This window comes from Haliotis cracherodii, unplaced genomic scaffold (assembly GCF_022045235.1).
Source record: "Haliotis cracherodii isolate W230 unplaced genomic scaffold, xgHalCrac1.p SCAF_6, whole genome shotgun sequence".
In the NCBI taxonomy this organism is placed as follows: Eukaryota; Metazoa; Mollusca; class Gastropoda; order Lepetellida; family Haliotidae; genus Haliotis; species Haliotis cracherodii.
The window spans coordinates 32,074,656-32,102,357 of NW_027266319.1; the positions used below are offsets into that span (position 1 = coordinate 32,074,656).

General features: G+C 42.7%; 2 protein-coding genes across 2 annotated transcripts in view; one reads left to right on the forward strand and one right to left on the reverse strand.

Annotated features, from left to right (window-relative positions):
• The window catches only part of LOC139445423 (uncharacterized), a 31,922-nt gene extending 27,163 nt beyond the window's left edge, over window positions 1-4,759 (forward strand). Inside the window, exons 10-13 of the mRNA XM_071226569.1 lie at window positions 141-329; window positions 1,613-1,818; window positions 1,985-2,031; window positions 3,024-4,759. Of these exons, the coding sequence (XP_071082670.1) occupies window positions 141-329; window positions 1,613-1,818; window positions 1,985-2,031; window positions 3,024-3,093 (512 nt within the window). The 3' untranslated portion in view covers window positions 3,094-4,759. The remainder of the gene's footprint in view (window positions 1-140; window positions 330-1,612; window positions 1,819-1,984; window positions 2,032-3,023) is intronic.
• A 793-nt stretch (window positions 4,760-5,552) lies between these two features.
• LOC139445703 (organic anion transporter 3-like) lies at window positions 5,553-27,702 on the reverse strand. The gene is made up of 11 exons (XM_071226902.1): window positions 27,652-27,702; window positions 23,715-23,907; window positions 21,993-22,225; window positions 21,106-21,336; window positions 17,759-17,961; window positions 15,866-16,222; window positions 12,510-12,644; window positions 8,614-8,699; window positions 8,128-8,245; window positions 7,075-7,147; window positions 5,553-6,386 (listed from the first exon to the last, which is right to left on the reverse strand). The coding sequence occupies exons 1-11, from the start codon at window positions 27,700-27,702 to the stop codon at window positions 6,195-6,197; spliced, it is 1,872 nt and encodes a 623-aa protein (XP_071083003.1). The 3' UTR covers window positions 5,553-6,194.

Consider the following 27,702-nt stretch of genomic DNA (forward strand, 5'->3'; position numbering starts at 1 on the left):
TCACCCGCAAGGAACTCTGGGTAGGAGAGTGAGATTCGTAGCCTATTAACAAAGAACTAAGGTCAGTTTTGAAAAAAACGTAGTTGTAGTTTAACTGCCTTAACATAATTCAAGTGATGTATGATGCACATATCCTCCAGTGTCCAACCCAGAGATGTACAAAAGTCGCTCAAGTCGACCAAGCTCCGCCCATAGTACCTGCAGCTCAGCCTTCCGGTGTGGAACAACATCTGGGCCTCAGAATGGCATGGCAACACGGCGGCGTCATGACTACGGGGAGGCCATCAGAAAACACAACTCAAGACCAAAAACAGCAACAGAATATCTTGGTATTTATCAATTATGTTTAAGCTCATCTTTCTTAGACATACCCAGTTGTGCAACGCTTGCACCATCGCCATACAATAGATATGCATTTAACTACTCGACAGACGTTCATTCCATGCAGGGGGCACGGGTGGCCAAGTGGTCTAAGGCGCCGCGATTCGCTGTGCAGAGTTGCGTCCCTTAGGCACGCCAGAAACCTATGATTGTGGGTTCGAATCCCGGTTCTAGGTTTGTCAGCACCATGTCAGTGCTCGTGGGTTTCACCGAAGTGGTAAACGTCTGAGACCTGCATCACTTCGGGCTTTCCTCCCACATTAAGCTGACACGCCGTGAAATGACTGGAATACTGTTAAAAGCGGCGTTAAACCCAACTCACTCACTCACTCATGCCATGCAGGGACGTATCCATGATTTTACAAAACGAAGGGTTGGGGAGGGTTTCAACTTGGGATCTTTGTAACCTCAGTTGGGAGGAGTTGGGAGGTTGGGGATGGGAGGCGAGTCCACCAAAGAAATTCACTAACATTATATGTAAGTAATAATGATAAAATTACCTTAACAACCAAATAAAATGTTTGGTATAAAAAATAGTATTACAGTATGCGGTGTTCCTTTTCATAAACAAACATTTAAATTTTAGCCGACGTTGTACGATTATTCTTATCCGGCGCTGCATAGGTTTTGTGTTTGTTGTTTAACGCCGCACTAAGCAATATTCCAGCTATATGACGGCGGTCTGTAAATAATCGAGTCTGGACCAGACAGTTTAGTAATTGACATCATGTTCATCGATCTACGCAATTGGGATACGATGACATGCATCAACCGAATCAGCGAGCCTGACCACGAGATCCCGTTAGACGCCTCTGACGACAAGCATTCGCCATTTATATCATGAGTGTAGATCCTCGCAACTGGGATACCATGGCATGCATCAATCAGGTCAGTTAGCCTGACCACCCGAAGACGTTAGTCGGCTCTTTCGACGAGCATGGGTTGCTGAAGACCTACCCCGGATCTTCACGGGTACAACAGCAGGTGACCCAACAACATTCTTGTGGTAAAAGCCGATCTAGGAATGTCAGCAGGACAATGTATGGTCTGGCTCATTGTGAGTCATCGTTGCCTGACGACATGTTTCGTTGATCATGTTATCAACCACTGGTCTGCCTGACCCAGATTCGATTATACACAGATCGTCCTGATATAACTGATTGTGGCGTTAAGAAAAGTTCACCCATTCACTATTTCTTACAATTATTCATAATATTGCTTTCACTGTCAGCCATGGTCGATAAACAACGGAAGAAGGCGGCCGAAATGCAGCGAGCAGCTTCTGCCAGTCGAACATCTAAAACGCCATCTGGTGGTTATCGATCAAATGACTCTCGTCAAGGGGGGACAACTTCTGTCACAGATAGCGGCAGACGCACCCATACATCGGCAACAAAAACATTCTACATCGAGACCCCGACAAACTACAATATACCGGTATGTGTATGACTAAATAATCTATATACTGTAAGCGTTCAAGACTGATAAACGAAACAATATTTCTACTGGTGGAATGAAAAGAAAAGTCAATAAATAAGAATTAGTCTTGAACACAACCAACATTGCAGAATTGTTTTCTATGTATTTTGGGTTTTTGTTTCAGGTATTTCAGCAAGTTAATATAAAACAAGCTCCTCGGATGTATTACAGGTAAGAGGGAGTTAGGCTGGAATATCTTTATGTCAAACTCGTCTATGTCGAAGTAAGTCAGTAGAGGATTGCATTTAGGGCATACCGGTATCTTACCCGACACATATGCGCCATGTTTGTTCGGTGCTACTTACGTAGCCGCACAAGCGTTACTATTTGAAACAGAGGCGATGGAGCTCTAAATAAGCAGAATATATTCCGTTTGCATGGTTTAATATGATAGGACCTCGATATGCAATATAAAAACAATTCGTAAACAACAATACCTGGATATCAACATCTGAAAATGGAAGTAATGTTCCATAATGGAGTGCGGCATCCTCATCAGACCTGCATCAGGACCAGATTTCATCAAATACGCCGTATGTTTGATTTACATTGGTAATTAAAAGTTACATTTATCTACGAAAGCATTTATTTCAAACACCGTTATTTTAGCGAAGCGGCGATCATTGACGTCTGAAAACGTCGCGCACATCCCTTACAAACATGGCAAAATGTTTCCGGAAAATGTTACCGCAGTGTGATCCCTCTATGTCAAACACGCGTGTGTCGAATAAAGCTTTTTTAAGGCCGCATATGATTACACATTAATGAATCTCTTAAGTCAAACTACAACTTAACTCGGAAGGTGCACTACGTCAGAAGTAAATATATCAATTCATATCTCATCTTGTCATTTGGACCTTCAACGTTTTCGGGGATTGGTTGGCAATGAAACGTTTATAGTTCTTGATGGCGAAAACTCCTGTGATCTGATCCACGTGTCTGTATTTAAATGAAACACTGAAATAAAGTAGACACAGTTTTTGGATAACAACTTCTTTAAGACTGCCTTTGCCTTTGCCTTTACAGTATCAAAAGAAGTTGTTATCCATAAATTGTGTCTACTTTGTCATACGTCAACTTCTAACTAATGCCTATCGAACGAAACACTGCAATGTTCTATTCCTTAAATGAACCACTTCATGCATGTCCTTCCTTACCTTCAGACCGTGGAGCGGAGACAAACTGCCCGTAGCAGTAGTGCCCCACTCCAAACCTAAACCAGCGTTCTACTGATGTTGCGACGAGTGATGCAGCGCGTCTTGTCAGTGTTCAGAGGAAAAGAAGGAAAGCAGGCTGGTGACGTTTGGTCGGAGTAGCTCTGACCTTGGCCTTCGTCTAGTGTCAGTGTTCAGAGGTATTGATACAGGTTGTGTAAACCGGAGGCGACCACCCCACATCCCAGGAATCAACAACAGAGTTTCTGGAGAGTAGGAGTGAGTGAGTTAGTATGGTTTTACGCCGCTTTTAGCAATATTACAGCAATATCACGGCGGTGGACACCAGAAATGGGCTTTACACATTTAACGAGTCGGGAATCGAACCCGGGTCTTCGGCGTGACGAGCCAACGTTTTAACAACGATGCCACCCCACCGTCCTGTGAGAATAGGATGTGCACACGACTTCACAGTTGTTAACAGAACTGTTGGTTGTAATATAATTATGAACTGTGAAACCCATTTAATCCGGACTGTGAATGCAGCTTTCGCAGTGACTGCATCCGGATTAACAAATTTTAAAATGAACTAATCACGGCTGAATTAGAATTGTCTCATCATATTAAAACGTCCCGACATTAGCGCCCGGCGGATGAGGCTTCCAGACTTTCGAGGTGTCATTGTATGTGTGGGTCTCCACGGACGGTGGAGACAGATTCTCTCTGGTAGCTGTGATAGACCGGTCTCTACCAGTGTTTAAAGATGTCGGTGTTAGAACCTTTATCCTTCGTATTTGTCTCAAGGAACTCGCACTACCGGACATCACTGACAGTATGATTCCGACTTCGTCAACATCCTCATCTTTCGGTGGTTCTGTAGGATTGGTTGATGCACCGTATAATCTCTGCCAAATATTTTTCGGATTGGATTTGTTTGTGCGACTATGCGTCTTTCCGATTCTTCAAGAGCTGTGAGGACTTGACATCATACTGCAATAATCAATCGGTATGTCTGACAACTAGGAGCTTATCTGCTATACGTCCTAATAGATATATGTGTATAGTGTGTCAATGTGTGTGGGTAATGTTTTTATGCAACCACGGTCACAGGGTCCAAAATTCCTAATTATTTTGGTGTTCAGGTGTAATGTGGGAATATAGGGTATCCTCGAAAAAAGTAAAAATGTTCCGCAGTTCCTCTCAGAGACATCAATTATTTGTCTTGGAGTGACTGAAAACATTTTGTCTCTCAAAAAATCGGCCTCAACAAATATATATGTCAGTTCTTTGGCAAAGCCGTTATGAAATAATGCCACTTTACCTATTGGTTTGCTGTCGTAAAGAACATTGATTTCGGACACAGGAACTATCACTCGACACGCCGTGTGGACACAATAGACCGACACGTATACAGTCAACGAACCTGTCTTTGTCGTGTAATATGTGTGCACATTGATAACATGTTCATCCTGGAAACCGGATCTGCTGAACTGATGTGAGAAGTGAGAATGGTTTAACGCTGTTTTTAGTTCATTTATCATGCTGGATGTTGGAGGAAACCGCCAAGTGATACAGGTCTTAGAGGTTTACTGGTACCACTTTGGTAAAACCCATGAGTTCGTGCAGGGTACCAAGAGACCAAGGATTGTCATCAGGGCATGTGTTGTGGACACATGGCCAGCAGATTTGCGAATTGTGGCGCCTCAATATGTATCTGTTCCAGTGTACTCAATGTATAAAACGTGTTAGAACCTAGAATGTAGTTATTTGTCTTAATTTCATTTCCCCAGAGTCACTTGATGTAGAAACCTGATTCCCTGTTTATTCCTTTTTGGGGTATTTGCCAGGAGTGTTTCCTTGCGGTACCCTTGGTACATGGTCGACTACGCATAGAAGATCAATCGTGTTGATAATACTAATAATCATAATCATAATAATGGATATTAGTAATGCGCGGAACACACCATCTATCGATGCATGATCACATGCACGTCACAAACACGTATTCACAATGTATAGTTCTTTAATGGCCAATTGAAATATTTTGATTCAAAACCGGATATTATCATTTAGGATCCTTTCTCGTGACTAGCTCGAACCATTCAATTAATCAAAATTGTAGGTTATGTACAGCTAGACAAGTCCTTCCCGGGCGGGCAGAGTACTGATTTAAAAGGACATCCGAATCTTGCTCTGTTCCGGTTGAACCAGGAGTCCACTAACGTCAATGTGACTGGGTGTGGATCACTGTCATGGTGTTTCAAGAACTTATTTATTTATGAACTCACTGGGTACGTTTTGGGTGCATGCAAGGTTCATATAGACAGAGGACCACGCGTCCCGAATGAGTGGATGATAATTGCTAATTAACGCCGCATCAGCAATTTTACATTTACCACCTCGGTTACATGCATCCTACCAAGTGTCAGAGGAGGCCTTCTGTCTCTGGGCCTCCTTAATGTCCTCTTGCTTCATATAGATGTGTCCTGCCCAGTGCCGGGGGGGGGGGGGGGGGGGGGGGGGGCCATCTGTCTCTGGGCCTCCTTAATGTCCCCTTGGTTTATATAGATGTGTCCTGCCCAGTGCCGGAGGGGGGCCTTCTGTCTCTGGGCCTCCTTAATGTCCCCTTGGTTTATATAGATGTGTCCTGTCCAGTGCCGGAGGGGGGCCTTCTGTCTCTGGGCCTCCTTTTTAACACGTCCTCTACCTCCTGTATGTGCTCCTCTACCTCCTGTATGTGTTGGGCAGTGTTCCTGATTAGCGCAGCATCTGCAATTTTGCAGAAATATGTGTCCCGTTTATATAGATGTGTCCTGCCTAGTGCCGGAGGGGGACCTTCTGTCTCTGGGCCTCTTTAATGTCTCCTTGGTTCATATAGATGTGTCCTGTCCAGTGCCGGAGGGGGACCTTCTGTCTCTGGGCCTCCTTAATGTCCCCTTGGTTTATATAGATGTGTCCTGCCCAGTGCCGGAGGGGGACCTTCTGTCTCTGGGCCTCCTTAATGTCCCCTTGGTTTATATAGATGTGTCCTGTCCAGTGCCGAAGGGGGGCCTTCTGTCTCTGGGCCTGCTTTTCAACACGTCCTCTACCTCCTGTATGTGTTCCTCTACCTCCTGTATGTGTTGGGCAGTGTTCCTGATTAGCACAGCATCAGCAATTTTGCAGAAATATGTGTCCCGTTTATATAGATGTGTCCTCCCTAGTGCCGGAGGAGGACCTTCTGTCTCTGGTCCTCTTGTACATGTCCTCAACCTCCTGTATCGTGCTGGGCAGCTCCGTCCCCCTCGTCTCTGGCAGGAGGACTACAGCGAGGGCGGACAGGAAGCAGAAGGAGGCCATCAACACACCGGGGAGCCAGGGCATTTGTTTCATCTGAAACAGGGTAAAGTGTAGCTGTATGGAACCTCGGGTCGGTAGTTCAGTAAGTCAGATGTGAGGTTTGGTACGTGTCCGTGACGAAACAGACATAGACACAACCAACATTGACAAGTTCCAATATTACAGTTATACTACGGTTTTAAGTAATATTCCACGACTAGACCAGGTCGCACCGTGAAAACACAGTTAGTCGGACCTTTAGTCGGAGTCGTGACAGATTCAGTGAGTGAGTAAGTATGGCTTTACGCCGCTTTTAGAAATATTCCAGCAATATCACGGCAGAGGACACCAGAAATGGGCTTCACACATCGAACCCATGTCGGGAATCTAACCCGGGTCTTCGACGTGACGAGCGAACGCTTTAACCACTAGGCTACCCCACCGCCCCCGTGACAGATTCAGACTATTGTTGATTAGAACCCAAGGTTATCCTGATCACGATGATTATACTGAACCGACAACGTCAAGGACAAGCAATACGTTGGCTTTCCTCCCACAAGAAGCTGGCACGCCATGATGGAAGTCAAGTACTGCTCAATATCGCGTAAACCAAACACACTCACACACTCATTTGACATTGTAGGGATCACGTCACGGGTCCAGGTGACATGCGTTTAAACTACTCAGTCAGTTGACATTCAACAATTTAAAAAAAATGTGCATTTGAACATTGTTTACTTACCAAAATGGCCGTAAAAGGGGCGACTAGAGATCCTATCCTACCCGTTGTCGAATTTATTCCAAGCCCAATGTTCCTGATGAATATAATGATGAGACATACGTAAGATCCTGGAAACGATGTCTCTTATCATTGAGGTGATCAATGGGCTATTTATCAGACTAAACATTGATATTAGTTCCAGGTTCCATTGCGTTGATTCAGAATTGCCCAGTAATTAAAACAGATCATGGTTTACTATATCTAATCTAATTCATGGTTTATTAGTCATGCTGAATATAGCGCCATCTGGTGCAAAACTGTGGTTGGCGTGTTTAGCATCCTTTACAGGGATATGAAACCGGGTGGTTAACAATATTGTTGTTTATAATGTCTCAAACATTTGTCACCACTCGCCCCTTTCCGTAACCTAAAGTATATTTGGCTTGTCCCGGAATAACACGAGTTGGTCACGAATGTGCGTCAAATTGAGATTGACAAATCAGAGCGCAGAACTACTGACCCCACATGAGCCCGTATACCGTCAGTACCAGCCATCTTGGATTTTCCGACACCCACCTCACATATTTCACATGGAAATGCCGGTACCGAAATTAGATTTTTGACACTGTTTTGTGTTTTATTATCATTAATCTTGATGTGCAAGGTCATTAATCTGTTTTTTTAGATCACGTTTGTGACTTTATTGATAAAGATTATAGTTAAAATTTTCAACAAGGTTTGGCCTCTAAGGTTTGAAGAGTGGTCTCCCTTTGACATCAACAATGGCTGTCAAACGTTTTGCTGGTAGCGCTGATGAGGAAATCTCTGATAAAAGGCAAAATGTGAGATATGGAAACAAGAGATCTAGAGTGTAAACCTTTCGGCATAATAAATTCGTTATGGTGTCTTTAGTTGCCGTATACAGCGTTATATTAGGTTAGTTGACGCCTCGCCCAAAATTTTCCTGCTAACTTAATATGACACCGTATACGGCAACTAAAGACACCATAACTTATATTATTATTGTAGTAATAAGGCAGGGGATGACTTTGGATACATGCACTTTCTACTTACCGCACATTTGTGGGATAGACCTCAGTAGTAAACAGAAGCAATGACACGAAAGTCGCACCAATGAATACTCTCCCCACAAAGGCACACACCGTGGCCACGATATGCCACGACACGCTGGCTGAAAACACAACGACAAAGAAACATAAACACCTTTTGTCGAAATAATGATTAAAGAATTGAGAATGAAATTGAGTGTGACTCCGCTATGAACAGTATTTCTGTCATGTCACGGCCTGCCAGCTTCATGAGGGAGGACAGTGGAAGAGACGCAAGTCGTCCGCGTCTACCCATTAAACTAATGAAACCCGTGAATCAAGATTCGAACTCACAAGCAGCGGATCCAGGCTTAGCCTTTGTTGACCGATCATTGTTTTGAGGGCATGGATTTTGCGTCCATTTGCGTGGATTCAACTTAAATATTTTGGGAAAGTTTAAACTTCTTTTCCAGAATATCTGATTCATAAATAATTGGTTTTTTTATCTTACCTGTAACAAGTTTTATTAGTGTGGAGGCAAGGAGACCAATCCCGGACATCATGTAAAATATCGTAAATGTTTTCTTCCTGCCGACTCTGTCAAATTCAAAGATTCATTTGAATAAATGTATACGAAATATTTATATTGATACTGTTTACATTGACGCGTAGATGTTAACAAATTTGTAATTAGAGTAACCTCCCTTTGCGAAAAGAACATTTCGTTTTTGTTACTGGTTGCACTTTTAGGTCCACATCAATTTAATCCCGCAATTTATATGTGTTCTGTGTGCTGGGTCATCGACCTGTCGGCAATATAATAATAAATAAAACTGGTTAAAACAACAATGACACAGCGACTTGTAATAATAGAGCTAGAAGCATGGCAGGCACTTCAGGAAACAAAAACGCACAGACTGGTAATGCATCATCAACATCAGACCCCAAGTTCATCAAGTCCGACATTAGAACGAGCATAGGGTACTTATTTCCGTTAAACTAAGGCCTTTTCACCAGGCGGCATAGTGAGTGAGGTTGGATTAACGCCTATTTGAGCATTCCATCAGTCCGATGAAGGCGAGGTGGATGCGGTCGGAAAGCTCAAACCGATGCAGGGTCCCGTTCCACAAAGCGACCTTAGCACTACCACTACCCTACGCCTATATTACAGTATGGGAGCTACGTTAAGACCGTTTAATTTTGTGGAACGGGGCCTTGGTCTTAGAGGTTTAGTTACTGCTGAAACAAGGGCTGGGACGGGCAACTCGGGTACTCGTGTCGGGTGGTTCCTGAGTAGGACCCGGATACCCACAGTACTACCCAGACCCGTGGTTAGTCACATGATATATTGTTTAATGGAAACAATTATCTAGAACTTCAACGGTTACACTATAAGTGACTAGTGTTCGAATTTCTTTCTGACAATACACCAATTCCTTCTGACTTTATATGTTTGAATAGAGATAAAACTTCAGTCAACTTCAATGTATGCATGACCAGATCGTTTTCTATCAGTATCTAAATACATTATGCCAGGTCAAACGGTCAAACGGCTACGGTCAGACCCGGGTAGGGTCGGGTAATAGTGGGATGGGTACCCGGGTAGTACATTTGGACTCGTCCCAACCCTAGCTGAAACCCACTTGTCTACACATGGTGGTGACAGACCAAGGATTGATATCAGGGCAAATGTGTGATTTGGACACTTGGATAGCAGATTTGGGAATTGCGGTGCCTTAGACTCATCACTTTATGATATACTACATGTCCATGTGTGTCCTCATGTTTAGAATACCTGCTTCTAGTTTAAATGTCTTACCCCCAAATTTCACGAAGACGTTATCAATTGGGAAGTCCAGCATTTCACTTATTGTTTTCTCAGAAATCTTCAGATGGCAGTTGCCAAGATTTTTGACAAATTTCCCCGAACCTCTAAAGATATATGTGTAATTGTATATATGGTCACCACGTTTAGTAACAAAAGCCCCATGGACCAAGGAATGAAGTTTTCCTTAAGTTTGTCAAGTGGAATGGGGATGTACAAAGTTGAAAAATGAAATGAAATGTTGACAGAAATAAACTTGGTTCTTTTCTGAAATTGTAAAAAGTCACTCAAATCCTTTAAGGTTTTGAGAATCCACATTGTATTAATTCATTTGTATCAAATACTTTCTGTGAATTTATAGAAAGTCCTTCCTTGGTTGTATTAATTAAATGATTATGGTTAATCTTTGGGATAGGCGATCGTGGTACATTTGTTGAACCAAGCAATATACTAGTGTCTCTCTATATGCAGATGGGGGCACGGGTGACCAAATCGTCTAAGGCGCCGCGACTCGCTGTGCAGAGTTGCTTCCCTTGGGCACGCCAGAAACCTATGATTGTGGGTTCGAATCCCGGTTCGCCCCGATTATGTTTCTAGGTTTGTCAGCACCATACCCGTGGGTTTCACCGAAGTGGTAAACGTCTGAGACCTGCATCACTTCGGGCTTTCCTCCCACATTAAGCTGACACGCCGTGATATGACTGGAATACTGTGAAAAGCGGCGTTAAACCCAACTCACTCACTCACTCATGCCATGCAGAGCTTTGGAATGAAGTACAAAATCGTGTTTTCGAGTCAGGCCAAAACTTGATAGTACTGATGCATAGTCTGGGCAGATCCCTTCCCCAGTTAACATAGTGGCCTTATATGTGGCATAATTTGATAGGTCACTGATACTAAGCTTTTTGATCAAACAATTAATGTAGTGGTGTTTACATTTAATGGTTATGCTGGTCGTAAGAGGCGACGAACAGGATCGGGTGGTCAGGCTCGCTGACTTTGTTGATGCATGTCATCGTATCTTAATTGCGTAGATTGATGATCATGACATAAATCACTGGATTGACTGGTCCAGATTCGATTATTTACAGACCAGCGATATGTAGCTGGACTATTGCTGGATGCGGCGTTAAGCAACAAACAAACAAACAAACATATTATGGTTGTGTTATTTGAGACCTTGTCAGTGGGAACAACAACACACTTTTCACGAAGGGCAGCCTGACTTTGACATACAGCTGGCTGGGCCAGGTTATTTCAATTCTGTTTCCTCTTTTCATTTTGTGCATTCAACCAAGGACAACGTCACTTGCTCAGGCCTAGTTTAGATACTACATTTGTTTTCATTACAGTCGTGACGGAAAGGTTGAGGCAACCTGCCATAAAGAGTAACTATAGCCGTGTTTACCTCCGCGATTTGAAAGCTCGCGACGTAAATTAGCTCGGAATACATTCTTCTTTTGAATGGTTGAAATACCTGGACGGACTGCTGGCATGCATTATGCAATACTCGACTGGGGATGCTTGCAGTGGCTACTTGAAATTAAGTATCCCTCGCTAATGTACTGAGCATCCTTTGTCCAACTTAATGAGCTGTACTTTTGTTTGCAGACTCTGCAAAGACACCGAGCTCACACATAGATGAAATTAGGCATATGTCCTAAACTTTCCACTGTACTTCATGATGTTTGATTGAACATTGATGCCTGTATATTTCCAGGAAAGGAAATAAAATGACACAACTCATTGACAAGGCTTGTATTTCTCTAAGTATTTTAAACGTATAGGTGCCAATTTATCTCATATATGCCAAACCTGCGTAAAACATGATGGAGTTGCTCGATCATTTTATTACCGTCTTCGCCATGCTTGTGGTTTTGACAAACAGGTCCATCCATGGTACGACCCAGAATATGTAGAGGGCGTCATGGAAAATGATAAATACAAAATTCTTTGGAATAGGCCCGTATACAGCCTCTGACCTATCTAGGCAAACAAACCTGATCTTGTCCTTTTTGATATATCCAATGAAATCATTTATGTTTTTGAATTTTCTGTCCCTTTTGACACTGATGTGATTGACAAGATTCAGGAAAAAACATGGCAAATATGCATACGCTTGCATCCCAAGTACCAAGTTGTCCGACTCCCCATTGTTCTCGGTGCCTTAGGTTTGGTACCTCCCAATCTGTTGACTGACATTGGGAGAGTACCCGGGTTTACTACCAGGAATATAACCCTTCTGACAATCTGTGTAATGCAGAAGGCTGCTCTTTTGGGATTCTCCAAAATGTTCCGGGTGGGTTTGACAAGGCAGCCCTTGCTGGGAGAAGTCCCATTCTCTGTCTGGGCTGCGTGTAGAGGGGGTAAGGGCCCTGAGCTGATGATGAGCCTAATCAGCCTGACTGTGCCAGGATCACCCAAACCCTCTTTGCTGCATTTTCTTATTTTAAACTGTAAATAATGATAGTAATAATATTAGCTAGTCGAACTAACGCTCAGCGGATACTGACATAATTGCAAAGGGGCACAACACTGTACCATTAGCTGTTCCTTGCAACATCCTTGAGACATTGTTTTACCTGTCTGAGAGAAGCCAAAAAAGGAACCCGGATGGAAAGTCGGACACTGAGTTGAGGACGAAGTTGAGGTAGACGTCGCTGGCTAGAGTGTTGGACGTGAAGTAGAGGCTGAAATACGTTGACGTCGCTGTCATCCTATGTAAACAATAATGTTGTTTTACTTCGAGCATTGACATCTGTAGTGAGACACTTGATTACGCTGCATGCTGTAACTATCTGGGAGTTCTCAGGGTTACATTTGGAAGTCCCAGGGTCATGAACGAGAGTCCCAGGGTCATGAACGGGAGTCCCGGGGTCATAAACGGGAGTCCCAGGGTCATGAACGGGAGTCCCAGGGTCATGAACGAGAGTCCCAGGGTCATGAACGGGAGTCCCGGGGTCATAAACGGGAGTCCCAGGGTCATGAACGGGAGTCCCAGGGTCATGAACGGGAGTCCCGGGGTCATGAACGGGAGTCCCAGGGTCATGAACGGGAGTCCCAGGGTCATGAACGGGAGTCCCGGGGTCATAAACGGGAGTCCCAGGGTCATGAAGGGGAGTCCCGGAGTCATGAACGCGAATCTCAGGGTCATGAACGGGAGTCCCAGGGTCATGAAGGGGAGTCCCGGAGTCATGAACGCGAATCTCAGGGTCATGAACGGGAGTCCCAGGGTCATGAACGGGAGTCCCAGGGTCATGAACGCGAATCTCAGGGAGTCCCAGGGTCATGAACGGGAGTCCCAGGGTCATGAACGGGAGTCCCGGAGTCATGAACGGGAGTCCCGGGGTCATGAACGGGAGTCCCAGGTTGACCACTGAGACCCACTTACTTAACTTTAATAAGGAAAGACGTAGTCCTTTTCCATTTATTCTTTCCGTGACTTTGAAAGTGAAGAAATTGGTTGTAAGGGAGAAAAAGGTTGTTTTGGATTGGTAGGTGATAAAGAAAAGTAAAACAATTCGGGCTGGTTTGGGTCATGTTCACGAGGCAAGAGTGTTCGCAGGCCAACGTCAAAAGAAAGTTAGACCTTAATGTAGGCTAATAGACACGTTTTATTTTATTCTGATTTTCGGCGGATCCGTAAACCAAGCAGGACCATACGTAAGGCCTAACGTCATGTATATAACACTGCAAAGCCTAACGTCATGTATATAACACTGCAAGGTCTAACGTCATGTATATAACACCGTAAGGCCTAACGTCGTGTATTTAACATTGCAAGGACTAACGTCACGTTTATAACACACCAAGACCTACGTCATGTTTATAACACTGCAAGGCCTAACGTCATATATATAACACCACAAGGCCTGACGTCATGTTTTTAACACTGCAAGGCCTAACGTCATGTTTATAACACTGCGCATGCTCTCGAGCTTATTACTTGTGATTTCCTTCAGGTTGTTTGAAACCAAACTCAGAAATGATATGAAATATTTTAAACGAAAATCACAAATGGACAGTCTGAACGTGTCAGGTAAACATAACGTGCATACTACAATCAAACTACTAGTACTTATGAGTCAAACACCCGTAATTGTGCGTCCCATTTCATATTATTTGCATCCATTCTCAACTTATATGCACAAAGGATGCAAAATTATGCGTCATGAGATATATGAACTTTTTTTCCTGCCTACCCAGTGGGGACTCCAGGATAGGGTTATCCCAAGTATGGATTTTCTTTTTTTTTTTTTGGGGGGGGGGGGGGGGGAGGGAGTTTTTGTATCATCCACTTTCATTTCCATCTCCCCAACTTCGTGTGACATTGCTCATGATATCAATCACCTGTTTGTCTAGTCCAACCAATAGTTTCAGCCGCCGTGGTCTACCTGGAATATTCCTAAGTGCGGCGTTAGAAAAATAAACTGCCGTGCACAAAATATTTACATCTACGTTTGACGGTGGCTAAAATGAAACAAAACATGGTTATTTGATGGTGATGTATTGATACGAGTACCATAGTTTTGTTTTGGTCCCGAAGTTTGCAGTATTTCGTTGACTGTTTTCAGTCTAGTCACGTTTTGATAACGTTTCAAATGTTTTGGTTAAATCCAATTTTCAAGTGTATACTTTCTTTTGTCCGGTAGTTTACGCTCTAACTACATGACGGGAATGTAAGCTCCAGTGGCTGTTGCCTGTTTCCAGTTAATGTCTAGAAAGTGAGTACAAGGCTATCAAACAAGTAAATTGATATTATATAGAAACAGATGTGTGTGTTAAATGCATACAATTAAGCTTGCTATTATATTAATAACAGGCTATTTATATTGCGCATATTTCCACATCGCTCAGGGAGATGTTCAACGCGCTATTATTAACCCGTAACTGGGTCATATTGGACTCAAGAATCATTCTCAGCTCTCTGAGGAGTATACAACCCAAGTTGCTTGTTAGGCGCTAGAACGGTCAATATGGCCCTCTTTAAACGGTTGTTGTCAAGTACACAGTATTTGCTGTGTGTAGCTCACATTGAATAGCAAACGGGTTTTTATCGTACAAATATGCTTGGACATGCACTGATAGAGCAACTATAGCTATATAAAATAATCGGGTGTTCTAAAAGTCCAGTTTCCATCCTCGCCGAAATAGGCTGGAGTTTTTATTTTGGATGGATGAACTAGTCAATGCATAGTCCAATCAAAATCACGTCACGAAATCGACATCCGGTTCGTAAACTGTCGTGCAGATTTCGGTCGATTACATTATTTGCAAAACATGTGCACCAACAACTCGGCATCAACAGATATTTTTCAAATCTTTTCATGTTTCTAATCAAGGTGCTCAAGTGATTTGATGCACTTCACGACCTAAGACGTTTTATCACACTACGGATTTTGATTTTCGATCAGATGGTTTTGACGAGCAAATGCTAGTGATATGAGATGTGGAATCTAATTGGCCAATAGGAGAGGCATAGAAGGGAAATAACTCGTAATAGCCATTGGTGGCAATGGTGGGACTATTATGGTCAGTTAACGCCCTTGCCTCTCGGGAAGATGGGATAAGTAGAATAGTAGTCAGTGTGATATTTCTGACTAATCCCTCAATATTCATTTGTAGTAATTAATAGACAATTACACAAGTGCTTATATTATCTCCACCGACACTAATTGCCTGGAAGTATAAGATACTACTACTACTACTACTACTACTACTACTACTACTACTACTACTACTACTACTACTACTACTACTGCTGCTGCTGCTGCTGCTGCTTCTGCTACTACTACTAAGAGATATATCATTCTGTGTATTGCTCTGTCTACTACTACTACTACCACTACTACTACCACTACTACTACTGCTGCTGCTGCTACTACTAAGATACATATCACTGTGTATAGCTCTGTCCATCCCTCGAAGATATACTCACCATAACCACGACAGCAAGGCAAAGTTGATCATTAAGTGTTTGTTGTATATAATATCCTTGAATGAGAATTTTGTGTTTTGAAGCCCGTCACTTGTATCATTCAGACATTCATTGGTCACTGCAACTGTTTTATGACACGGTTGTGTAGAACACTGCTCTTCGTGGGTTTCCGTTAATGTTCGTGATACATCGTTGTCAATATCAGCGTGTACATTCATTTCGTTATTTGGCATGTGCAAAGTTTCAAGAACCGCCCTGACGTCAAGCCGATTGAGTGTAGCCGCACGCTTCAGTATCTTCACAATGGCGGCCCTTCTCCCATTGACATGAAGCCACCGTAATGACTCGTCGATCACCCTGTAATGAAATTTCGTGAATTATATTCTTTACGGTATGAACCAGGACTACCGACATGAAATTTCATAAACTTAAAATAGTGTCCAATCATATAGCTTGTTTTGTTATTTTCTCTCAAATGCGTCAAATATATATAATTTTTAATTTATATATGTTTATCAAAAGAAGTTAAGGAAAAGTAGATCATTTGTTACGTCATCACAGATGAACTGCAGCCATATGAAAAATCTGGCCTTCTTTAACTCCTTTTGATTAGTATATGTGTTATTATAGTATTTTGTAAGCATCATGAATATATAGGTAATGATTCAATAAAGATTGTTTGAAATCCAGAACATATATTCAAAGTTTAAATTTCTTTAATAATAATTTGACTTCAAGATTTATTTTTGCGTTTATGGATGTATATACGAATAAACCAGTGTGCATACTGTGTAACTCTGCCTAGCAGATTTACGTCAAGTACGAGCAAATTCTTTACTGCAAATCAAACGAGGTCTTCCTTCACGTGGATCTCTGAGATGTCAAGTTACTTTGTGCAATGAAAACCGACAACATTACTGAAAACATGAGCTATGGGGAAACGTGTTTTTTACAAGAAAGTATGTCGGTGTATTTTAGTCAATTTAACTCTTCAAAATCATATTTCATATAAAGATAGTTTTACGATGTTAATGATATGATGTATACATTACACATAACTACGGAAGCCTTTTAGGGCCATGTATTTTTTTTTTAAAAAAGGATACTATCTTGAAATTTCAAGATACTTAGTTGAAATTTCAAGATACTAAGTTGAAATTTCAAGATACTATCTTGGAATACAAGATACTATCTTGAAATTTCAACTTAGTATCTTGAAATTTCAACTTAGTATCTTGATATTTCAACTTAGTATCAAGATAGTAAAAGGTTTCCGTACATAACAATTGGTTGTTGATATTTTACACCATATGCATGGGCGAGATGAACTCGGGACTACGTTAGTGATAAAAGCGATGGAGATATTGGATTCCGAAACGAAGTTATGGTAGAGAATGGATCCAGGGTATTTATCATAATAGAATGGAGATATAATACCCTAGATAATCGAGGATGGGTTCGAAAGAGACAGAGGACGTGTGGACGTATTGATTTCTACAGAATCAGTGACAGAGTGAGTTGAATTGTTCACTTCTCTAAACAATATCACAATGGGGGACACCAGAAATGATAGGCCTTTCTTCGAAGTTAACGGATGACAAAGCAGACACAAACATTTTAAGGAAAACAACTTTTTCTTATACTGTGATAGTGACTTTTCAGTATAGATCCTTATATATTGTTTGATGACAGTATAAGGATCTATACCGAAAAGTTGCTATAACAGTATAATAAGGAAATTGTTATCCATATTTTGGATAGACAACTTTGTCACCAGAAATGGGCTTCACACATTGTGCCCATGTGGTATCGAACCCGAGCCGTCGGCGTGACGAGCGAACACATGAACCACAAGACTACCCCACCAGCCTATAATAATGGAAATTTACCTACCACACGAAGCAGAGAGATATAACCGTCAGTCCAAACAACGCATACTGCAGGATCCGCCACGACTCATGACGAAGAAAGTATGCCAACGGCGCCAGCATCACCGTCGACATCATCCACACAGTGACGTATATTGATCCCCTCAGTCGTCGATTCTCCGTAGGATATAGTTCCATAACCATTGTCGTCCTTATCATCAACAAAGCCTTAAATACAAAACATTGCGGGGATTATACAGAGACATTTCGTTGTCTCGCAGTGCTTATAATATTCAACCGAGACCGCAAAGCAAAATTGTCTTAAAGGATATATCGACTTATTTAAACACGATTTAGCGAATGGTCGATGCATATATACTATTCAAAAGAAGTTCAGGAACATCCGATTTTGTTCAAATTACAATAGTTAATCTGCCATTCCATGAGGTGTTTGAGAATAGGGTGTTCCTTAACTTCTTTTGAGTAGTATATACACTATTGAAAGGTTGTGTGAGAGGAGATACGAGTTTACTCCGCCTAACACGGAATCGCAGACGTGTGACAAGAATATATTCCATATGGTATACCTATGACGGGATTCGAACCTCGAGTTTCCCGAGCGAACAGTTCTAAACGTTCTAAAACAAACTACTATATCATCTACGTAGGTGAAAGTATCAACATCTACGTGGATGATTTTTGTTTCAAAATATTGCACTAATACGCGTCCATAAGGCTTTGGATTGAGTGAGCGAGTGAGTATTGTTTTACACAATACGTGGATGATTGTTGTTTCAAAATATGGCACTGATACGCTTCCATAGGTCTTGGAGTGAATGAGTGAGTATGTTTTTACGCAATATTGCAGCAATATCACGACTGGGGACACCAGAAATGGGCTTCACACATTGAGATGCATAAGCACTGCTTCCGAAAACAATGCGGGTTCTCTTTTTTAGCTTACTAATTTGCTACTTTTGCATGTCATGCAGGTGAGGCACACGACCCTTCATATTAGAGTCAGCAGGGAGAATACGACAAACCTATCAGAATGCGCGTATGAATTCAATTACTTCGGTCAAAGAATCCCCCAGGAATAATGTTTAATTTTACATATGTCTTGCATTAAGAGTGAGTGAGTATGGTTTTACGCCGCTTTTAGCAATATTCCAGCAATATCAGGGCGGGGGACACCAGAAATTGGCTTCACACACTGTACCCATGTCGGGAATCGAACCCGGGTCTTCGGCGTGACGAGCGAACGCTTTAACCACAAGGCTACCCGACCGCCCTCTTGCATTTACAAATATACACAAGATACATTTAAATGTTTTCAACCATACTATATAATAATGTAAGTCCTGATGTGCTTTCAATAGCACCTGGAATATTATCATATCTATCATATGCGTGAATCATTACGCAACGAGTAACTGTTTTAGCTATGGCCGTTTGCGCTTAAACGGAACACAGTCGCAAAAATGGCCATGAGGGGGGCACGAGTCGGTGCTACTTGGCTTGTCCCGGAATAACACGAGCTGGTCACGAATGTCACCCAACTGTCAAACTTCCCGAACGCGCTCACCCGAAGCTTCAGAAACTTGCAACAGTCAAGTTTCCCGAACGTGATTGCTCATTCACCTACTTTCAGATGCTTGACTTCGCTCAACTTGTGGCCTGCGTGTCGTACTATATATACACAGTAAAAAAAGTGTTGCACCCCCTATACTTTTTCATGGAGGGGTGTTTTGAAAGGGTGTAAAGATAACCGAATTAATATTATAACCAGGATTTCGTGTATACCAACAAACCAGTGTATTGTCTATACAATGAACTTAAATGGGGTATTCCATGACCTTATGGCATGTAATAATCTCATGCTGAACTTTTACGAAAAATGAACGAACAACGAAGACGCATTAAGTATGGTGACATCTCAATAATTTTTAGTGACCAAATTCATCCAATAGGGTAAGAATGTCATATGGAGATTTGACGAACACAGTAAGTCAATATCGAGAACTTCCACCAAGCACTTGGATCACAGCTTGAAGTCTTCGTCTCATACCCCTCACCAGACGTTGGAATCGCTCCATGGGCAGCTGCTGCCACTCCTCGTGTAATGCTGCTTCCAATTCACGCAAGTTCTGTGGAGGAGGGTCCCGACGATAAATCAGGCGTCCCAAAATGTCCCATACATGTTCCAGAGGATTCAGATCTGGACTCATTGCTGGCCATGGAATCTGCGTCAGAGCATTGTTGTGGATAACCTGGGTCACAGCTCGTGAACGATGTGGTCTGGCACTGTCATCCATGAATATCGGTCTGGTGGCCAGTGGATGATTGTCAAAATGGGGCACCACAACTGGATTCAGCACCTCTTGGATGTAGCGCTCCCCTGTCAAGTTGCCTCGTATGGTCACTAAATCAAGCTTACAATCAAATGAGAAGCATCCCCTTACCATAACAGATCCACCTCCATATGGTACAGTTGGCATGATGTTTCTTGCAGTATAAGCTGTTCCAGGACGCCTCCATACTCTCACTCTGCCATCCACAACATGCAGAAGGAACCTGCTTTCGTCCGACCAGTGGACTCTTCTCCAGGACCTCAAGTTCCAGTTCTGTCTCAGTCTACACCAGGCTAGACGTAGTCGTTTGTGGTTGTCTGTGAGTTTAGGTCGCTTGATAACCCTTCTGGACTTCAACCCTGCAGCTTTAAGACGATTTCTCACGGTCTGGGTACTGAACTGTTGACGAGGAAGCCAAAGACGTTTCAAGGTTGTGCTTGTAGCAAATGGATGACGCCTTACCACCCTCAACAACGCTCTGTCATCTCTAACTGTGGTCTTACGTGGTCTGCCAGAGGGTCTGCGATTCCTTACATCATTAGTTTGTGCGTGTTTTCTCACCAAACGGCTTATTGTTGAGTAGTGATGTTGGGTTCTTCTGCCAATCTCCTTGAACGAAAGACCTGCTCCATGAAGGCCAATAATCTGCCACTTGACTGCTTCTGACAATCGTCTACCCGGCATTGTGGGTTACAATAAACTGGGCTGTCAGAGAACATCTTTTATAGGCGATGTTGAGCTTAAGAAGATACTGCAATCTGCAAATGTCATGCACCATGCAATTCACGTGCTGATTGCTACGTTTTGGTGATCATCTTCCCTCCGAAAACATTACACATTTCACATCAGATCCCCAAGGAATACCTACCATTAAAACCAGAGTCGGGCGTTTTAAATGTTGTGATGTATCAAACGTATTAATGTGGGGGTGCAACACTTTTTTTACTGTGTATATATGACCGCCATGCCGCCACATATTTACACTTCATGATTGAGGATATACTATGGTTAATCTTCTTACCATCTGTGCAAGTCCAGTGAAAAACCTCAACACAATGAAGACGTATATATCTGTGGAAAATGCCAGGGCGAGTGACGCAAAGCACAAGATGACCAGGCTGATTATTAGCGGGATCCGCCTCCCGAATCTGTCAGCCAACTTGGTGAAGATAACCCCTCCGAAGATTTGACCAGCAATTAGCACAGACTGACTAAGGCGAGAAAACACTTCCTTGCCGCAGACAAGGTCCCACTGAAAGACCGAAAATAAAGACGGTATTTAATCCATCCTTTACTGTGAGTATGGTTTTACGCCGCTTTTAGCAATATTCCAGCAATATCACGGCGGGGGACACCAGAAATGGGCTTAACACATTGTACCCATGTCGGGAATCGAACTCGGGTCTTCGGCGTGACAAGGGCTACCCGACCGCCCCACCTTATGTGAAATTAACTGTATTATTATAGAATGATAGTAACAATAGTCGACATTATCGTATGAGACTTACGATGGTCGTCGTTACAGTATGAGGAATACGGATGAAATAGGGTGACACTAGCAAATAGACTGGGTATGTTCTCTAGGCGATCCCTTAGCATATTGAGTTCTATCACGTTCTAAATAGTTTTATATATTTAGATTAATCAAGGGCAACACAGTATTTGCGACATCTAATGGTTGAATGTTGCGTGCTCATCAAAAGGTTGTTTGTTTGTTGTTTACCGTCGCACTCGCCGCTGGCATTATGCCAGTTATATGACAGCTGTAAGTAATCAAGTATGGACCAGACAATCCAGTGAATGACCACTCGATCCCGTCAGTCGCCTCTTCCGACAAGCATGGGTTGCTGAAGTCGTCATACGAGGTAGTACACTGTTGAAATATAAGGAAACAATAAATGATCTTACCTCGGACACGATTGACGCGTCTTTACGCTCGCTGAAGATCCAACCATTTGTGCACGGCGTGATGGCGGAAGTGTTGCCAGGGGAGATAATTCTACATTCTTCGTAGATGATACTAGAGTCATTGCTGACAACGCTGACAGATGCAGGGCTTGTGTCTGTGACGTTGTACCCACCAACACTGTATGTATTGTCTGACGACAATGGCGGAGAGCACACGTGCGACACGTCTCTGGCTAGAAGATAAAGGTGATTCAATTGTTAAAACTATCATCAATGATGTGTTCTACGTTTGTTGATTGTTTGGTTGTTTGTCATTGAACGCCACAGTCACCAATACTGTAAAATTCGAGTCTCGACCAGACAGACCAGTTGTTAATATCGTGAGCAACGTCCTACTCCGACAACGTTTAGCTCTTAAAAGTTAAAAGTTCGTTCGTAAATATAACGAGATCTCGCGAGAGCGAGACTCCATTAAAGATGGCAGCGCCCAGCGAGTGATCGCATTCGATGTCGCCAGGCTAATATATAACTGGTAAGTGATGTTCTATGTGATAGTATATGTGACGTAAGGAGGTAGGTTGCTGGGGAAATGACGGTTAGGGTTAGTCGTTGGTCGGGTTGAGAGTGCTGCTGTGTGCGCACGTATATGTCTTGTCATCAAATATATAAGCGAATAAACAACCTTGACTCAATAGATCATCGTTGTGTCATCTGGGCCATATACGATCTAACATAGCCACTTGGACCTTCCGACCTGTGAAGATTCCGGGGTAGAATAGGTCTTCAGCAACCCATACTTGCCGTAAAAGGCGACTATACTTGTCGTAAAAGGCGACTAACGGGATCGGGTGGTCAGGCTCGCTGACTTGGTTGATACATGTCATCGATCCCAATTGCGTGGATCGATGCTCATGATGTCAATAGCTGGATTGTCTGGTCCAGACCCGATTATTTAACAGACCGCCGTCATATAGCTGGATTACTGCTGAGTGCGGCGTCAAACAACAAACAAACAATACTTGTTCCCATTTCGTACAGGACATCCGACTTGTCCAGGACTTTTTGTTTATAATCTGAGAACAAAACAATATTTTTCAAAACTCCGAAATACCCCCCACCCCCACCCCATCAACCAAGTCAGCGAGCCTGACCACCCGATCCCGTTAGTCGCCTCTTACGACAAGCATAGTCGCCTTATACAGCAAGCATGGGTTGCTAAAAACCTATTCTACCTCGGATCTTGACGGGTGAACAAGTTTTGAATTGTCCAGTATCTAATTTCCCAGACAAAAATGTGCGTTTGTAGCAATGACCTAAAAAATGTCCCGTTTCAGATAAAAACACACAAACTTTGTTCTTGAAATATTCCCCAAATATTGGAGTAGCTCAAATTTGTAAATTATGTGAAAAGAAAGATGTTAGTGATGAAAAGCATTATACTTTCAAATGTGCACATTTTAACGATGCTCGATAATAGTATATTCCATGTATATGTAGGAATGACCCAAATATGCTAAAGTTCATAGAACTGTTTAAACTCTTCAAAAATCTCTGTCCAGAAGAAACTTTGTAAACATACTGATATCATCATGAAAGCTATCAAAGCTCCCGGTCAATCCTCTGTCCGCCTGACTATGTTGTCTCTGTTTGTACCTCATATGCCGAGGTCGTCGGCCTGAGTTTAATCAAGTCCTATTTTGTTCTGACGAAGTCTTGACCTACCTACAAATACGAAGTTCATGATGCTGAAGTTGGAGCAGACGATGAGGGCGCAGAGAAAGCAGAACTGTACTGTGTGGTAGCGTCCGTTACTCCCGAGGGCAGTAAGAATATTGTCCATGCTGGGCTGACCACCGTCCATCGTTGCTCTGGACTCTCGGTTGCCTGCTGCGCTAGTTTTGTCGGGGCTTGCTTTCTGCAACGCACTTCAAATGTAGAACTCGGATGTGACTAAAACAGCGCACAAAGAGAAGGTAGTGTATAAGGGTCACATTTGGGAGGAATGGGTCAGTCCGAAGAAGCCGCAATACGTTCATGTATTTTAACATGTTCAGTTGTATTTGCAAAGACATGTTTAAACACACATTCATAATTGACATACAGTAAACTACGGTTATAACGAACTCGAAGGGACCACTAATTCTAGTTCGTTATAACCGTAGTTCGTTATAAGCATATATACAGCATTTAAACAACTGGTCGGGACTAAAAAAATAAGTTTGTTATATCGGGCAGTTCGTTAAAAGCGTGTTCGTTATAACCGTAGTTTACTGTATATTGTTTGACGCATTGGAACGCTGTCTAATTCGAATTCGTGCAGTCTGCTGACACATAGCATCTATCCCTGTTACTCTCAGCCAGAGGTCCGGTATTTACCACTTTGACCTAATATTAAGTAAGCTAAACATTTATTTGCTACTGGAAACCATCAGGATTGACGGGATTCTACTGGAAGCCACCAGGATTAACGAGATTCTACTGGAAACCATCCGGATTGACGGGATTCTACTGGAAACCATCCGGATTAATGGGATTCTACTGGAAACCTCCCGGATTGACGGGATTCTACTGGAAACCATCCGGATTAACGGGATTCTCCTGGGAGCCATCTGGATTGACGGATTATGCTGTAAACCATCCGGATTAACGGGATTCTACTGGGAACCACCCGGATTAACGGGATTCTAATGGAAACCATCCGGCTTGACGGGATTCTAATGGAAACCATCCTGATTAACGGGATTCTACTGGAAACCATCCGGAGTAACTGGATTCTACTGGAAGTCACCCGGATTGACGGGATTCTACTGAAAACCATCCAGATAAACGGGATTTCACTGTATATATTGTTTCCAATTATATTCAGATATTTCATTTCGAACATATGCCGATCTAAGTCTGTCAGTCTATCGCTATCCTAGTTCATGTGATGTGTGTGTGTGTGTGTGGGGGGGGGGGGGGGGGTGCCTGTCCGTGTCTGTGTGCCTGTGTGTCTGAGTGTATAAGCCTGTAAATGTAATATATAACGTCACCACCAGAGAATAACCAATCCCAAGTATCCACCGAAACACGTTTCATAGGGCGTAAAAGGCAAAAAGTAGCCATGAAACTTATATGAATAGATAACTGAAAATCAGTGAAGACACCAAGTGTTCTCAGAAAGGGTAAGCATGTCCTGCCCTACCGGTAGCACCCGCCACTGGTTGATTTGGCCTGACGCCGCATAACGGTATGGTGGTATGTAAAACAAACCAGACAACCTGTATGTCTGCACTTGTTAATCTGAAGTCATTGAGTACGAAAACACAGTATGGTATACATGGCACATACTTAAATGAATCAGTCGTGCATTAATGGTTATAATTATCGTAAATTAATAATCAACGAAGTGTGTATAACAATTCCAACTCGCGTGACTCATCACAATATTGTTTTGTTGTCACGGACGAACACACTACCATCACAACCATAAGTAATATAAGATACATGTAGCTCCCCGATAATTAAGAATTGAACGTCAGTTGAGATGGGTTCATTGAAGTGTGAACGATTTAAAAGCGCTGGTTAAACTGTGTGAAAAAAATACAGGCAAAAATACTAAATTAATTATATTGCTGATAAATGCAGGTATCAACAGGAAATAGAAAAACGAGTTGATCGTAAACACCGATCGAGAATTCGGGGAAACCCCGGAAAGTAGTTCCGGCAAAAGTTCACACGATCAATTTCACAAAAAGTTGCATTCGTCACCACTCGCCCCTTTCCGTAACCTGCAAGAAGACTCATCCCCCTATCGATGAATGTTATGTGCGAAAATGGGACAAACAAATCAGAATGCGAGTATGATTTCAAGTTTTTCGTCAAAGAATCACTCAGAAACAATTTTTGATTTAACATACCACCATCACAACCTGTATAATGTGGTATAACATAGCTCCCCGATAAATCGCAATGAACAATGAAGAACGAAGCGTGGTTTGTTTCTCGATAAAACATAGTTCTATCATGACCTCATTTCTGGAGATTCGAACATGACCTCAGAACTTGATGACGTCATATATTGGACGACGTTATGTTTGAGAGAAAAGTGTCTAGTGATTTATTCCCCATAGATGTAGCTGGGCAAATCAGATAAACGCGATGACCGAACAATCGCATCCAAAAGCTGGAGAGATATGACAGTCGGCATTGGGGGGAAAGGTGCAGGTGGTCGACATGAGGATTGTGAGAGTATTCGGGAAATACCCACCTGTGCATAAAATGGACTTGTCAAACATTGCCGAGGTCGGATTCTATTCAGGGAGTTATCATTATTTAAATATTGGTAAATAATTTAAAGCTTGTACATTTTATCTTCATCCTTAAAGAGGCTGTACATAATGTCGATGTCTCATGCAAGAAATAAACGACGTGTGGTCGTTTATTGTACAATAAAACACTGCAGTGCCCTTCATGGTTTATTCTCCCTGCAGTGTTTTATTGTACGATAAGGGGCGGTCGGGTAGCCTAGTGGTTAAAGCGTTCGCTTGTCACGCCGAAGACCCGGGTTCGATTCCCGACATGGTTACAATGTGTGAAGCCCATTTTTGGTGTCCCCGCCGTGATATTGCTGGAAAATTGCTAAAAGCGGCGTAAAACTCGCTATGGTACGATAAACAACACCCTCTCGTCGTTTATTTCGAAAATAAATGAAGCAGCCGAAAACACATGGACATATTTGGTAGTACGATCTCTCGGCATCCATTCTTTGTCCAGGTTGAGATGAATAATTATACAGTTGATCCGAGTTCCAACAATTTAGACGACCGCTATATGGAAAACAGGGATGGTTTTGGTTTTGGTTTGGTTTGTTGTTTAACGCCGCACTCAGCAATATTCAAGCTATATGACGGCTGTCTGTAAATAATCGAGTCTGGACCAGACAACCCAGTGATTGACAACATGAGCATTGATCCACGCAACTGGGACCGATGACATGCATCAATCAAGTCAGCGAGCCTGACCACCCGATCCCGTTAGTCGCCTTTTACGACAAGCATAGTCGCCTTTTACGGCAAGTATGGGTTGCTGAAGACCTATTCTACCCCGGATCTTCACGGGCCTGTGATACTATTAATTCTTGTACCACTCGTTTCGATGGCTCAATGTCATATCCATTTGGCAATAAGGTGATCCAGAAGATACTCTCAGGTCTCGTTTTTCCCAATCCAAGAACAATCAACTGGGAGATTCAATAATGGAGCTGAAAGAGAAGATATCTCGGGCAGCCTCAACACTGAACAGTACTTGTTCAGCTCAGTCCCACAATCAGCTGAACATATCCAGTGAGATTCGTATAGTCTCAGACGTAGAGGTAGATAAAATCAGACATGTGGCATCAAAGAGGAGCAAGAACCAGGATGTATTTTGAGGGGTAACACATGTGATCCGTGTGGCTTGGTTTTCTTCTAGGTGGATTCAACAAAAAGTGTACTTGGTGGAAGATGGGATTCGTGTGACACATATTAGAGTTAACAACTGTAATCCCAAAAGACGGCCAGCTTGGGCCCAGCTCAATGTTCACTCATTGGACAGAGCTGCAGTGGAGGATCCAAGCTTTTTGCGAGTATTATATTAAAGAGAATGTGAAGACGAAAGATGAAGAAGATATAGTGTTTACCTGAGCGGGCTCCGCCTCCGTCACGACCTCGCGCAAAAATACGTCAGGCAT